The sequence below is a fragment of the Lissotriton helveticus genome, chromosome 5_1, assembly GCF_964261635.1.
Source record: "Lissotriton helveticus chromosome 5_1, aLisHel1.1, whole genome shotgun sequence".
NCBI classification, from domain to species: domain Eukaryota; kingdom Metazoa; phylum Chordata; class Amphibia; order Caudata; family Salamandridae; genus Lissotriton; species Lissotriton helveticus.
In genome coordinates this window covers 561861715-561877021 of record NC_136065.1, presented here as the reverse complement: position 1 = coordinate 561877021, position 15307 = coordinate 561861715, and the positions used below count along the sequence as shown (strand labels likewise).

Below are 15307 nucleotides of genomic sequence, written 5' to 3'. Positions count from 1 at the left end.
TCAGGTCTTAGATGGCAATAAAATTCAGACGATGAAGCTGGCCAAATCTAGATCCTAATTTTCTCAGCTTCATTGGTAGTAGAATGGGACATAAGCTTATGACCAGATATATTGGACAGTTCTTCAAAACCTTAAACAGTGTTGCAGGACGTAGACATTTTGTGGACAGAATGCTGTCCCTGGAAGCCCAATCCATAAATGTGGGCCGCACCTGCTTCACCCGCTTTCGCCTAAGGATCCTCCTTTCAATTGATTCTTCTTTGCAGACCTCAATAGTGAACACTATCATTTAATCTCTTCTTGACTATGCTAATTCAATCTACCTTGGCTCTCTATGCAAAATCTTACATTGACCGCAACTTGTTCAGAAGCTACCATACAAGTGCTTACAAATAGATTGCATATGCCACCAGTACTGTGATCTCTACATTGGCTTTTCATTCAACGCCAAGAAGCCTTTAAGGCCTGAACAATTGACCATGAAGCCCTATGATCAGCTCACCCCGACCTCCCCCGCCCTTTCATGCCAATACATTTTCCATCTATTAACCGTCTTGCTTCTTCGGATTAGCAAAACAATTCTTGCTTGCCACTACCCGGGCAAGAATGGTCACTTACCGAGATGTGCTTTTTCTACAGTAGTGGCCAAACTGTGGAACTCTCTCCCGTGAGTTTGCGACTAGAAACAAATCCATTTTGTTTTCAACACAAGTTTCAAACCTGGCTTTTTAATAATTATTTTCTGGCTCTTCCCCATCACTATTAGGTGTTAAGGTTGTTGCTTACTAAAGTGTCAAGAAGCATCTACGTAAGAATTCTAGCACATCATTGTGTGGAGACCAGTTTAGAATCTTTCTTAATCTAGGAAACATCAGTGTTTCTGAAGGTTTAGTTTCTGGGGCCCTTGAAAATTGGATCCGTTCAAACTTCGCTTACTAAGAAAACAAATTAAAGGAAACTTTGGGAATAAAAGAAAAACAATACAGATCGGACAGCTGGAAAAATGATTCAATCATTTTATAATGATCTTAAGTGTTTTGTCAATGAAAGCAAAAGTTATATAAGTAACCATCAGAGTATTAGCAACCCTATGCTTGTCATCATATGCTAATGCCTTCTTACTGTCCTACTAGGTAATTTTATATTTTTTTATAGGATATTATATATATATATATATATATATATATATATATCTCACGTAGAAAAAAAGTTCATCATGCGCTCTCAGGCAGTAAGGCAAAGGGACCCAAAATTAGGTTTTGCAGTTTATTACACAACGCGTTTCAGCTCAACAGCCTTGTTCACGTGTATATATATATATAGGGAGAGAGAGAGAGAGAGAGAGAGAGAGAGAGAGAGAGAGAGAGAGAGTAACCTGGTACTTCCTTTGCTTAATCATTGTATAGTAATTCTGGAGCTCTTGTGCCAACTCTGCACAACAGCAGCGTCCTTACAGAGGTTTCTGTTCTTTTTCTAGCTGGATCTACAGTGGGTTCAGGTGCTCAGCGAAGGATGGGCCACGCCTTTAAAGGGTTTCATGCGTGAGAAAGAGTACCTCCAAGTACTCCATTTTGATATCCTCCTAGAAGGTAAGATTTCCGGTTGCGTACACCTTTCCTAAGCACTTTCTAGGTTTTCCGTTTGAATAAAGATATTCAATCCTTTTTGATGTCTCCGAACTTTGTTAGACCGCTAAAAAGATGACCTGCTACATTTCTGAATGTAGGTGAGCTGCTGTGATGTGCACATGGAATCCCACACCCAGTATTGTTCTCAAGTGGTTTTCAGGATTAAGTCGAGACAGGACTTCATGAAATTGATATCTTGTCAGATAGTAACAGTTTACTTGCACCTTTGAATTCCTTTCAGGACACTTCCGTTTCTTGTTTGACAGAACAATTTTGCTAGTTTACTTTTGTCAGCAAGAAAACTGTCTGATAATTTTGTAGCAGGTGATAAAGTTACACAGAAAATTCTCTCATCGTAAATCTCCTCTGCAAACTTTATATTTACAAAGGTGTTATTTAAGGAGACAATGCATCGGTCTAAATAAACTTCTTTCTGGACAATATATTATTTTTTCTCGCTCTGTGAGATTCTCTATATGTCTGCAGCCTCTGAGAGGATTTTCGGAGTGGCAAAAACTTCAGCAGGATGAATCAGATGTTCTGTCAGTCCTTATAAAAATTCGCAGGCAGCAAAATGGGTCTAGGAGTGAGTGTCCACAGCAAATGCTGTTCCTTCAGGTAGACTGCATGTGACAGGGTTACTTACAGTTTGTTTCACTGCTGACATCTCTATTTGATGTAAAAAAAAAAGGATCCCTAGTCTTTGTTCTTTTAGTAGGACTTATATGAGCTTATTCACAAGCCCCTTGCACCGCCGGTGCGTCACTATTATTGACGAACCGGCAGCGCAATGGGCTCCCCCATATTTACAAGCCCTTGTAAAGTTACCCTGCGTGAAAGGGACATTCCATGGGTGTTACTGTGGGTGTTCCCTCGCAACATCCATGGAACTTGACGCATTCACAGATTTATAACATTTTGTAAACCTGGGAAAGTGTCAGAATTCTATGCCTCCCCAGGGGAGGCGTAAGGAGGCGCATCGAGGAGAAATACTTTTATGTCTCCTTGTTTTTTTCTCTTTATATGCATGCTGCATTCTGCAGCATGCATAGTAAGAGGAAAATGCCTTTAATGGTGTCCCTTCCTGCACAAAAACAATATTCCCCTCAGCTCAGGCACACTTGCGAAATGATGCATGGGTCTCTGAGCTGCTGCTGTTTGAGCGCCAGCGCAGAGGAGAAGGACAGGAATGTGCCTTTTTTTGTAGATACAGGGCATTCTCGGCCTTTTATTTTGGCACACGGTAGCGCAGCAGGAAGGTTTGCTGCGCTGCCGTGTATTGTAATGAGGCCCATAGTTTATAGCCAGCGGCACACTGACATCTTGGCATCCCTGTCACTATGGTCTAAGCAGTAGAACTCGGAGCGGTACAACAAGCCTTCCTATTTATGATTTTATCTAATAGTGGGTTTGATTGTTTTTTTTAAAAACTCATTTTAAAGCCATTGGAATAGTGCTGATGCTGCAGCTCTGGTGGGAGAAAGAGTTCCACAATGATTGCTGATCCTGCTTGTATATTTTCACAGGGTTTCATCTTACTCTCATTTAAAAAGGCGGACAGAGGAGGAGCCAAGATGGCGGCGGAGACGGACGTGTAGTTGCCCGGCTCCCCGAGCCTGTTCTACTAAAACTTCATCCTGATTGTTATCCTGAGGCGCGGTGGCCGCGAAAAGGCGAGAGAGGTGCGCTGTCGCTGGTGGCGTTTCTCCGGTGCTCTTCCCGGCCCGATTACTGGTGATAAATGCGGATTTCCTCGACGACCGGTGCCGAGCCCTGGACCTGTGCCCCGGGTGGATGTGCTCTGCTGGAGACGGCTAGAGCTTCTCGGAGCCCACGGACGGATGCTGAGCCTGTGTCCCCTGCTACGATTTTTGGCCGGTTCGGTAACCGTGCCGATTCCTCCTGTGACGGAGCTGCTTGACCGGCACTGGTCTTCGTCGCTTCCTCCCTTCATGGCGGTGTGTGGTGAGCTGCGCTATATTGTGTGGTGAGAGGAGGAAATGGTCGCTACAGCTCGCCTTTGTTCCACGCAGGATCGGGTCTCCATGCCGAGTCCTGCATGCGTTGTTGTACACTATTGAAGGGAGTTCTGGACTTTGCCTGTGCCTGCACCCCAGCTACCTATCCTGGGACCCATTCCTATGTGTAGTTGCCCCTGTGTTGGGGCACAATATGGCGCTCGTCCCCTCGGTGGCGCGACTGGGTTCCGTCTCTGCCCCTAGTGATGGTGCCCTCCATGGCTCTAAGTGGCGGTCGGCACACCTCGCTGAACTCCGCGCTGCCGATTCATTAGCTCGACCGCCTTGCATCACTCGCGCCTCCATCCTTGCAGCGCTGGCCGATTTGAGGGCAGAATGGCGCGATTGCTCCTGTGCGCTTGGCGCGAAGTTGGACGCGGTCGCTCTGGGATCGGGGAGTGCCCCGCCAGCCGGAACCCCTTCTGAGGTTGATCAACTTTCTCCTGGACTTGCAATCGAGACATTTTTGCGGCGTACTTCTCAGCGGGTGAAACGCTCTGTGACTGGATTCTTTTCAGGACTGCCGCCACTGTATTTCATGCAAGCTACATTGTTTCCTATCCTGTGTGGACCCTTATCCTCGTTTGCGGCTCGATTGGAGACGCCATGGTGTTCCTACGCTGCTCAGGATGGCGATGCTGAGGGTTTCTATTGCTGTTTCATGCTGGACTGGGTGGATTTTGGTGCGGCGATATACTGGATCTGTGCCACGCTTAGTGACTGGGTTTGTACTATTTGTGCAGGGGGCCCTTCTTCTTGTAGAGGGCGGCCATTTTACCCCTTTGTTCTCTGTGGGGCGATGTGCTATCCGGGGTCGTATTTGGATGGTCGCTTGAAATCTGGCCAGGGTTAGGGGTGATCCTGTTTGTTTTCTTGTTCTTGATGGGCGGGTGGGGGGCCCGGGTTGGGACGCTTCCTCGACGCGTGCTACACTAATTCTGACGTCTCTCCCTGCTTTTTTCCGTATTGTCGCTCTAATCCTGTAGTTCTGGGTGGTGGAGAGACTTACCGGCCGGGGAGTCCGGGTGCTTTGGAATTCGGCCCTCCTCTGTTATTAGGGTATTCTTTTTCTGTTTCTTTCTTTCTTTTTCTATATTTCGGGTTCTTTAGTGGGCGACAGACACGCTGCCGGGGGGGGTAGGCCATAGCCTCCGCTTTGTTGTAGGGTGGGGGGTGGGTTTTCATTTCATACAGTTCATTTCTATGGGCCTTATCTATTTTCTGCGCTTTTCTTTATCTGTTTCTGTTCTGGGTCCGGGGGACGGGTCAGTGGAAGAGGGTGGCGTGCTACGTGGCGCGTACTTGCTAGTCGCAGCTCTTGTTCTTTGCCCCTGATTTGCCATGTTGTTTTTTGATGCTCGCTTATGGGTTTGCTTCCACACTATGCTGTTGTTTCCTCCTGTTCTGACGTAATGTTTCGGACTCAGTACTCCTTGATCTCTCTCCTTACTGTTTAAGTTCTTGTTATAACTTTTAAAACTAACCTTTAATGCTCCTGTTTCCTGGTGACACGTACTCGTTTGCAGGGCTATTTCTTGATTGTTGCTATAAATCCTGGTGCTGCTGGGAATTTGTCCTATTTGCTTTTGTGCTTACTGTATCGTGCCCGACCTGTAGGTTGTGGGTTCGTATTTGTCACTTTTTGTGCACAATAAAGGTTTTAAAAAAAAAAAAAAAAAAAAAAGGCGGACAAAGGGTTCTTTTGTTCTATCACATAGCACCTTGAAGATGCAAAACATGGTATAATCAACAAGCATAAATAAATATAATAGCAAATTAATTATTTTCAGTAGAACTGCATAATGGAAAGCCTTAAAAACTGTGATAAAATCAGGAAGATAAATTAATTCTATTAGGACCGGCTGCATAAATGTACTGTGTTGCACTTCGATATTGCTATCCAGCTGCCAGTTGAAGCCCAATAGTGCTTGTAAGGGATACGTAAAGGCCACTCAGAGAGCCAGGCAAGCCTACAATATCAGCAGACTAATTAGCATTCCCAATGAGAGTGACCATGTCTGATGATGCTTTACATGTCTTAAAGGCTTCCTGTAAATGTTTATAAGCAGTGATCATGTTGCTTGTGTAAGAATTAAGGTGCTGATTCTGCACAGGCAGAGAGAGCTGACAAGATTCCAAGACCTTTTACTAAATCGCAAACCCTATCTTTATCTAAAGTCACAAAAGTTCTGAACAGACTAGTCCGTTCGGCCACTTCACTGGAGATCTGTCAAGCAAGAATCATTAAAATGTCGTAAAATCAATCAATGCTTACTTTTCGCATTCTTCTGTCCCTAAAAATCCACAGCGAGCAATCGTGGATCCATATCAGACTCTTAAGCACTGAGTAAGTACAGACCTGCATCCAATTTTCTTATATTGGCCAACATGATAGATCAGGCAGTTCTGCATCAGCTCTAGGAGCACAGAGAACAGTGCCATTTACTGGATGACTAACTTGACTCTGAAGTTAGACGAAGGCATACTTGCTAATATCAATGAAGGTCTACCCTCTACCACTATGGAGTGAAATACTACTTCTTCTTTTCTCTTTGGCTTTTGATAGCATTGATAAGAAGATACAGGATTCTAGTTTAAATTGTCTGAAGTCATTACAGCAGCCCGTGGTTGAATCTTATGTTTAGTAGATTGTTCAAAAATTCTAAATGGACAAGTTTCAATCTGACCCTGTTAAGATCCAAAGATTTTTTTAAATACTGAACACCACTAGAATATTTGGAACTGTTGATGACCTAAACTCTAACATGACTATGAATGACACCAAAGTTTAATATGAGGTGTGAGAAAACAATGGACGGAAAATATTGCCATATTCTCTAACAGGGTAGATGACCGAATGACCAAAAATTGGAGGTCTTAATGGGATTATGTCAAATGTGTGTGGTTAAAATAATACAATCATCTGCCCTGGTCCCTGTCCTTGTTCCTTAGGCACTGCTCATGTGCTTCTGTGAGTTGTTACAAATCTATGGGAATTCTTTAATTTGATTTAAGTTTTCATTCCTCAGGTTATGAGTTTGGCAAACAAGAGGTTAGTACAGATGTAGATAATTTGAGAGGCTAATCCACACACATGAAATCTTGTAGTCTGCTATGTTTAGGTATTCATGGCAACATGTTGGATATAATATAAAAGATACAGGTGCTGCCAGGAAAGATTGCATAAAATATTGCCAAGTGCATGTGGCCACGTACATATATTTTCTCGCTTTGGAAAAAGATGTAAAACAATGAGTTTGAAGCAGGCCTGCCATTGCACGTTATTCATAGACCCAGAATAATGCCTTTTGGAACACATTTAGACCAAAACGCAGATACCACCAAAACCTTACTTCTATTACCCATTCGTTTTAATTCCAGTTCAGTACAACTGTATAGCATTAAACGTTTTAATGCTCTACTGCTGACTTGCCCAACTCTGAATATTGATGCAAATTACTGGTTTAGCCCTCCACCAGTACACCTTATTATGGAGCAACAGATCTTTCAGCCCAGGTTGAAAATCACTAAAGCTCTAAAAGTGAAAACGATTACAAAGTAATGGACCATGTCATATCATGGACCTTTAATAAAGCACTAAAGCAAACGGCAGTTACACGGAGTCTAGGGATCTTTATTTTGTCAATGTTTTATTCCATGGTCTCTACTGTATTGCTTTTAAATTTAGAATTTTGAAATGTTTCCATTATGATGTTCGTTTTTATTCTCAGTTGCTACAGAGTAATGAAGGAAGCAGGTGATTGATTATTTGTATACTCCTTTCATGTGCCATTTTATGTGCAATATAATATTTGCATTCATTTGCCTGTTCAGCCTGTACTGAATTAACCTGGTTATGTGTATGATAACTTTTTCTCAGATATACAGTCCATTAGATCAGATACACCACTCCAAATTTCCAGTGGTGAGTTGATGTTTGTTTTTTCCTTCCTGATCAGATTTTTGGAGCCCTTCCCCTTACATTTCATATCCCACGAAATCAGCGTGAGCCCTGTTTAATAAGGATTTCTTTCCAGTCAACAAAGAATGGGAGAAAGTCTTACTAAAAAGCCTCTATGCACTTCTCTAGAGCCTCACCTCGAATATCTTGATACCAAAATCCAACACAGCCTACAACATTTTTAAATGTAAGATTTTAATAGAAACTGATTTGCACGATTACCTTTTCTGAAAATTCGATCCAAATCAATATGAGTACAGGCATTGATCTGACCATGCCAAGCTTTTTTGTGTGTGCAATTTTTTGGTATTCGAGGAGATGCTTGTAACTGTTTAGAATGACGTCAACCAAAGACATCATGCTTGATGATCATTCTGAACCCCTAATCTTACTCTGCATCCAACTGTAAAAACATAGTAGTGTGTCACACCCCAATGGAGGCACACGTCTGAAGAGGGTTTTAATTAACTCTCCTCAAATAATTATGTAAATAGACCTAATTTCTAATATGAAGTTCATTTGGATATTTGCTGTGATCCATCTCCTTCCAAAGCATATTTAATTATGAAAATAATGTAATATTTGGTGTTTGCAGTTTGTACACAGCCATTGGCTGTTTTGTTTAGCGATCCTTATATGATATATCCGACTAAGCCAGTTTTTTTGTCATTTTGGACGTCTCCTGTAGGGACGTTTTTGGCTTATTTTGCAGATTATCTGAACCTTCCTATAAATATCAACAAGTTGTCCTTAATTACCATGCTTTTGTTGTAAATGATGTGATGTTCAATGATCGTATCAGTTGGCATTCTAGAAATGTGGTGGACTGGATTCAAATTCCAATATTATGCATTTCAACTGTGTTGCAGACTAGCTTACCTAATCCATCATGTTTTTCCAAAATAGCATTTAAACTCTTAAAGTATTTGTGGGGTCTGATATTTCTTTACACACAGTATGTGTTGTGGTGGGTGCATGGTCATGATGGAAATGAGGCAGTCTAATGGAAACAGAAGCAGGACCCAATGAAAAAATAAGGAAAAAAATATATAGATATAGATCTATATAGATATATATATATTATTGCATACTGATGAATGGCTGTTAAATTCTCATAAGTGAAAAGAAGAGGATAACTTCTGTGCATGGAGATACACTCTTACTAAGTAAATGTACCTGCAATCAAAATAAGTCTTCACAAGAAGATTGGAATAGTTGTTGGTAGACAATAATTTGTTTTTTTATATAATGCTTAAACCACACATTTGCTAAGCACTTTAAATTAGAGGTGTCATTGCACCCAGTTTATTGGTACTAAATTTACTGACCTTTGAAGAAGGATGCAAGGATGAATTGGACTTTCCGGGATTTGTGGTGAGAATTTAACCCATTGAGGTCTATTCACACATATTTGGGAACTGATTAAAAAAGGTAACATGCGCTTATGAGTAGGTTTACTCTTTAGGGTAAGTTTACAATTTTTAACATTCTCAAACTCCAAGTATAAACTTAAGATCAAAGAGTAAGTTCCAGATCTTCATCCCCTGAGTGTAGCATTTGGCTTACTCTTGTCTGATTTCCCTCTCTAAAACCCCTCCTTCCTAAACCCCTTTTACTCCTCCCTTCCATCCCCTCTTTGTAGTAAGCCTGCCCCTTCTTTAAGCCACACCACTGTATGTCTCCCATATTTACTACTAAAACCTTTACTTACGTCTGCGTAGACTCCACAGTGGAGGCGTAAAACTCTGTTTGTAGTTTGTTAATTGCAATTTGTAGTATTACAAAACGTACTAAAAATTGCAGTTTGTAAACCAGGCCCATCGTGTGTATGTTAGACTCTGGAGGCTGTGTTGAAGAAAGGAGTTTTGTGAAGTCCATTACCATAAGTGAATATGGGAGTTTAAATGCAAAGGAAGAAAAGAAGGACATCATTTTCTACGTTGAAGTGGCCCTGAGGAAAAAATGTGAAGAATTCGGTATGAAAGATGCTCCAGCACTCAGTTGTTGAGCCACTCATGACCAACACAGAAGTGACCTCACAATTCCACTGCATCACTTCCTCGGCTTATTAAAGGTCCCTGCAATTTGTCCAAAACCCCCTGAAGGAATGGGCTGTCACATTCACCAGTTCTCACACAGAGGTCAAGAATGAACTTGTTTCTCATCACCAGACACTTCAAGTGTCACGTGGTACATCATGTGGTTTTCTCAAAAACACATTTCTTTTTTCAGAAATTGGAAAACCTCTTTTCATTAATCACATTGCATGAATTTAGTACTAGGTTATAAGCATTTAAAATTTCAAGCGATTGTACAACGTTAAAAGAAAGTAATGCATATTTTGATGATTGGCGGGAGTCATTCTTTAAGCAGAGTGACAGATCACTTAGATTTTCTAGGAATATTATGTATTATTCCCATTTTTTATATATAAATATATATCTATATAGCTATAGATATTTGTTGTTTGCTGTGTTTGTCTCGCAATAAATTGATTCAAACGGCCCCCGCGAGTGTTTTGTTCCTGTGGATGTAAATCTACTTTGGACTTTTGAGCGGCAATCTATAGATATATATATATATATTTATTTAACGAAATGGCATTAATTAAGCTATCGTGAGTTTCATTTGTTATATTAATAAACATGATAAGTAGCATGAGCACATCATACTGAATCGTGCTGTGCTGATGCGAGCAGATGGAAAAAATTACAAAATTCATTGGTTGTAAAGAAGAATGTTGTTAGCCTTTCTGAAAGCGACCAGAGAAAGCGTTTTTTATCTTGATTGGTTAGAAATTAGAAATTAACATATCTCATTTATTTGCATATTTTTGGTACACGTTTGTAATGGCACAGTCAGGTGAAAAAAAGAGATCGATTGGCAAGAGGGTCAGTGTAATTACCAGTGACACTCAAGTGTGATGGGCTTGTTCAAATGTGGGTCCGGTAAAATACTTTCGACTCCAGCTTCAACCCATTGATAAGGTTCAAAAAGGACGAAACAGTGTGGCAGTCACTTGTGCTTCTAAGAGGGGGCATAGACTTGCTGTTCAAGCTGGGCTGTTCCTACTGGAGGAGGAACTAGGCTACCTTATATCTGGTAGGTCACTGTTGGCAGATTCATAGTGAGGAAAAAATGAGGATTGCAATGCGACCCTCAGTAATTGGTAGTGAAAGGGGCCAACTTAAGCTTTTCACCCATCACCTTCTTTATTTTTACAGAATCTGTAACGTGTGCTGACCAAACTGAATTTCCTCCAGACGCTGTGTGTATGCAAGCAGAAAGGAAATCCTAGTCAGAAAGTAGGGTGCTGCTGACTTTCTTGAAAGGGTGCAGAGAAGAGGGGTTCTGACCGTCAAGATTGCCCAAAAAATGACTAGTTAACATCTCTAATTGTTGGAAAACCTTTTCATTTCCTTCACTGATTGTCATCATCAAAACTTCCAAGCAGGAAAACCCACATTACATATTGCTTGTCCCAAAAGCTAAATATTTATATTATTTTAAAGAGCAGCCGGCACTTTACTAACAAAGTCCATATCCATTTACTCTTTGTTCTACGGAGTAGTAACTCCCACTCAAGCATATGCTTTGTGCAAATCTTATGTACTGTACCCTTTTACCTAAGGTACCAACCTCGTTTTCAGCTCTCCCCCTGTGGAGGCAAACAGGTCCAGGGCAATAATGGTTATAACGTTACTAGAAGTTCCATTTTAGTTTTTTTGTATTTACAGAACGTATTATAATAGATAGATAGATATTTAGATATTTCAATTCGTAATAAATTGCTTCATTTACTTTGAAACATTCTAATGCAGGGCAGGCTAGTTTAGTAATCGGTTTTGGTTGTTCATTTTGTGTTTGCAAGTTGTGCAAATTATTTCAATCGAGTCCGTTTTTGGTCGGCCATTTTGGATTTTTAAATGTATATATTTGTTCTGTTGAACTTGCTTTAAAATGCACTGTCAAGTGGTCTTCTTTCAAAACCTCTGCCTTTAAATCTTTCTCTTTTTACTTCTTTTCCCTTGTGAATTCCTCTTACATGGCACAGGGTCCGAGACCCTCAACATATCTCCATAAGGTATGCTACGAATGTTGAGGTGGATGCGTACTGCTGTCATGTAGGTTGGCACTAGTTGGAGTGAGTTGCATGCATGTGTTTGAGATTAAATTGCACTTTATTTCTCTATCGAAGTTAGGTATGCAATTTTCTGGACACAGCACTGCATGATCAGCCTCATAATATTGGGTTTATTGTTCAGTGTTAACACTTTTATCGTAAATTCGAATAGATTACATTAACTGCATTTCTAAGTACTTACAGAATGCACAGGTCTGCTTTGCCTCACCACCAATAGAGTTGCATTTGATCTCGGACATCTTACCACACTAAAGTAACTCAAGCTTAGCATGAGAATTTTTTTTGAAATAAAAGTGTTCCATTTCGAAGACATATTGTGAGCATGCTGATAAATCTCAGACGAAAGAAGCATGGCAACACCTTCACAGTGTTCTATTGCAGTCGAGTGTGTGATGGGGACATTAGATTTAGTGCATTATATAGTTGGGTGTCTGAAATTCATGTTTCTTGTCTGGTCGTCAATTTAGCTGCTGACTGCTGCATTAGGCGGGAACATAAAGTGATCCACTGTATTATAGCATTGAAAATAAGTGCTTATTCTGCATGCATCTACTGACTCTCTTCCATTACACGTTAACTACAGTCACTTAGTACAAACGGATCTTCATAAACTCAGCCCTCGCTTGTACATGATCAACCACTCTCTTGATCAACCACACTCTTCAGCTAAGACTCATTATAAACAGCGACAGACAAGCTCTTACTTCATCAGCCATACTTATCTGCAGGGCCGGCTTTAGGGCAGTGTGACAGGTGCGGCCACTCTGGGAGCTGACATCAGGGGGGCGCACTGGGCCCGATTAACAGAACTAACTTAAGACAAAATCCTAAACTTACTACCATTTTGGTATTCACAGGACGCAATTACTCATTTCGGTATTCACAGAAGTTAGGAGTCCTAACTTTAGGACTCCTAAATGCCTTCTGTGAATAGCGAAAGTCTTAAAGTCAGGATTTTTCACAGTTCGAGAGTCCAGTGGCTTGAGGCACTGGATAACTTTGAATTCTGTAGATGTTTGAGAAATATGTCAAAAACCTAGACATCTTTATTTGATAGAGGACTCTTATTGGCATCACATGTGCATGGTTCTGAGTCAGAAAAGCAAAGGCGATCACCCATGCAGCAGTCCCCAAATTGAACTCTATTAACTCTTTAAGCCGACTAACACGCTTCACTTGTTTCAAACAAAGACACACTGCTACTTTGACTTTTTGATGTAAAAGTGGATAATTCTATCTTGTCTTCTACACTACTACATTTGCTTCCTCTGGAAAGTAGTTAATCTTTCAGTGTGCTCCATCTATAACAGCCAGATCCCTAAGGTGAAGGAAAGAAAGACGTGGAGGAAAAGCAGCCCATCATTAATTTTCATTTTAGAGACTTTTATAGATGAAGTGCAAATCTTCTTCTCTATATTACATTAAGGCCATGCTTGATTGAGCAGTCCACTGCTGTGTGCCAGATGATACTTGATTTACCTTAAGTGCCTCATTTTCAACCACAAACCCGGATCAATGTCATTTACTTCCCTTTTAGATTTCAAGCGCATCCACAATCTTTATCTCTAGACACTTCTTTCTTTTTATTCTCCACTGGCCTTCAATCTCAGGGTTTCAGCAGTTATGTAGCCTCTCTGCTTTCTCCGCTTCTACATACAAATCGATCAGATGCCCTCTGTTTTTTTAGATCATTTTATTAGCATTTTCAGCCGGCTTCCTTCCATTTTCATTCATTTAGCATACTTGTTAAACAGATCAGAGTTTCCCAAATCTTGAGGTTATTCTTGGAACAACATAGGCATATGCTAGCTCTTGCCAGCCACACAGGTTCCTGGCTACCTTTTGTATCTCATCTTTGTTTGCCTCGGTCTTTTAAACTCTGTTTCTTTCCTTCATTGACTTGGTGTACATTGTTTTGCTGATGGTAATACTACCAGTGGTTTATTCTCTTATCTACCCATCCTACGGTGTCACGTGGTCACCTCCTGCCACCTTCTTGATAACTGCTAAATCTGCCCTATGTCTCCTCTTCCAAATTTCCTAATATACACACCAACTATTATTACCTACCGAGCGTTTTACCCCATAATTCTTCCATTCACAGAAAAATCTCTAGGCCAACCGTACTCTGTTAAACTTCACCAAATCCAGTACCCCCGCTTGCACCACATAGGTAGTTACGTCTGGCTACCTTCCTCCTCTCTTCCACATGCCCAAACTCAGGACTGCCTTTGTAGGCCCAATTCCTCTGTACCATAAAGATGCAGGGATTCCTGTTGGTTCTCCTGCATTGGACCCCCCACTTTTAAGCCTATGATTTGATTCTTTCAACAACTTGAATTCCACCCTCAAACAGCCCCATCCTCTTGCTCAGTCCACATTACCCCAGTCTATCACTCTGCAAAGTACACCATGAACCCTTCAGGGACTCCAGACCATCTTCATCTTTTACTTCATCACATTCTTTGCTCCTTACACGTGTAGGATTATAGTACGGGTAGTAGTATTCATTTCATAACCTGTGTACACCGTTCCTGTCTGGGATTTCCAGCTGCCAATCAAACATACAAATGCAACTCTTGATTTCCCATCATGGTATATTTCCTGGAGAGTTGCACCTAAAGGAAGATAGCAACAGATTTAGCCTTCTTGTCATGGGTCCCAATTTTTCGCCCTAGTACCAATGGGAGCATCAGAATACCTCTTTGAGGCAGTATTATACGTCTCTGCTGCTTTCTCTAGCCAACTAGCTGTCGCAGGAAGCCAGCTATTTCCTCTCACTAAGAACGCCTTGAGTGTATATGGCATTGTCCTTTCGCTATCCTGCCCTGGCTTTACCGTGTGTTCTGCAGCGCCGCCTTCATTGACACTGTGCTGTGGCTCATGAAGTGGTTACTCCCTTTAATTGCTAACTATAGCCAGTTTACATGGCAGTAAAGAGTGTAGTGCTTTGCACGTTGAATGCACAGAACATAATACATGACCAAGCTTTAGGGGTTTGACAGTCCAAACACTGGGTGCAATGTTCACCACAATTGGCTGGATGTACCTTTCTGATGGAGCATTTTAATGGCGTCCTTCCCTGCAAATTAGATCCTACCAAACCAAGAGGTGATCAGTTTCTCATAGTAGCACTACCACACCCCACCCTTCGCCCAGCTGCTCACAAATGTTGACACATCATTCCAGGATGCTTTAAGTGCTGTGTCAATATTTGTGAAGCATCAACCTTCGGGGATTGGTTCCCTCGAGAAACGGTGCCTCTGAAAGTGCATTAATCTTTTAGTGTGCTGCCACATATGCAGAGAACGGTGTAGTATCAGAACCCCTGACCCCTGTTCTGCGCAGTGTGTTGGAACTTAAACAGGTGGTATGAAAACGCCATAGAAATTATGCAATAAAATAAAATGGGAAACAACCTTTACAACGCAACTTTTACAACGCACTACCATTACAACAAAACTTTTACAACGCAAAATCCATTACATCGCATGCCATTACAACGCAACAATTACAACGCATGACACTACAACGCATACCACTACAACGCATGTCA

General features: G+C 41.3%; 1 protein-coding gene across 2 annotated transcripts in view; it reads left to right on the top strand.

The window, feature by feature from the left end:
- The window catches only part of PAPSS2 (3'-phosphoadenosine 5'-phosphosulfate synthase 2), a 182544-nt gene that overhangs the window by 124961 nt on the left and 42276 nt on the right, over nt 1–15307 (top strand). The window contains exons 7-8 of one of the 2 annotated variants that reach the window (XM_078642893.1): nt 1478–1589; nt 7527–7571. In XM_078642893.1, the coding sequence (XP_078499019.1) occupies nt 1478–1589; nt 7527–7571 (157 nt within the window). The remainder of the gene's footprint in view (nt 1–1477; nt 1590–7526; nt 7572–15307) is intronic. The other variant, XM_078642894.1, reaches the window with a different exon arrangement.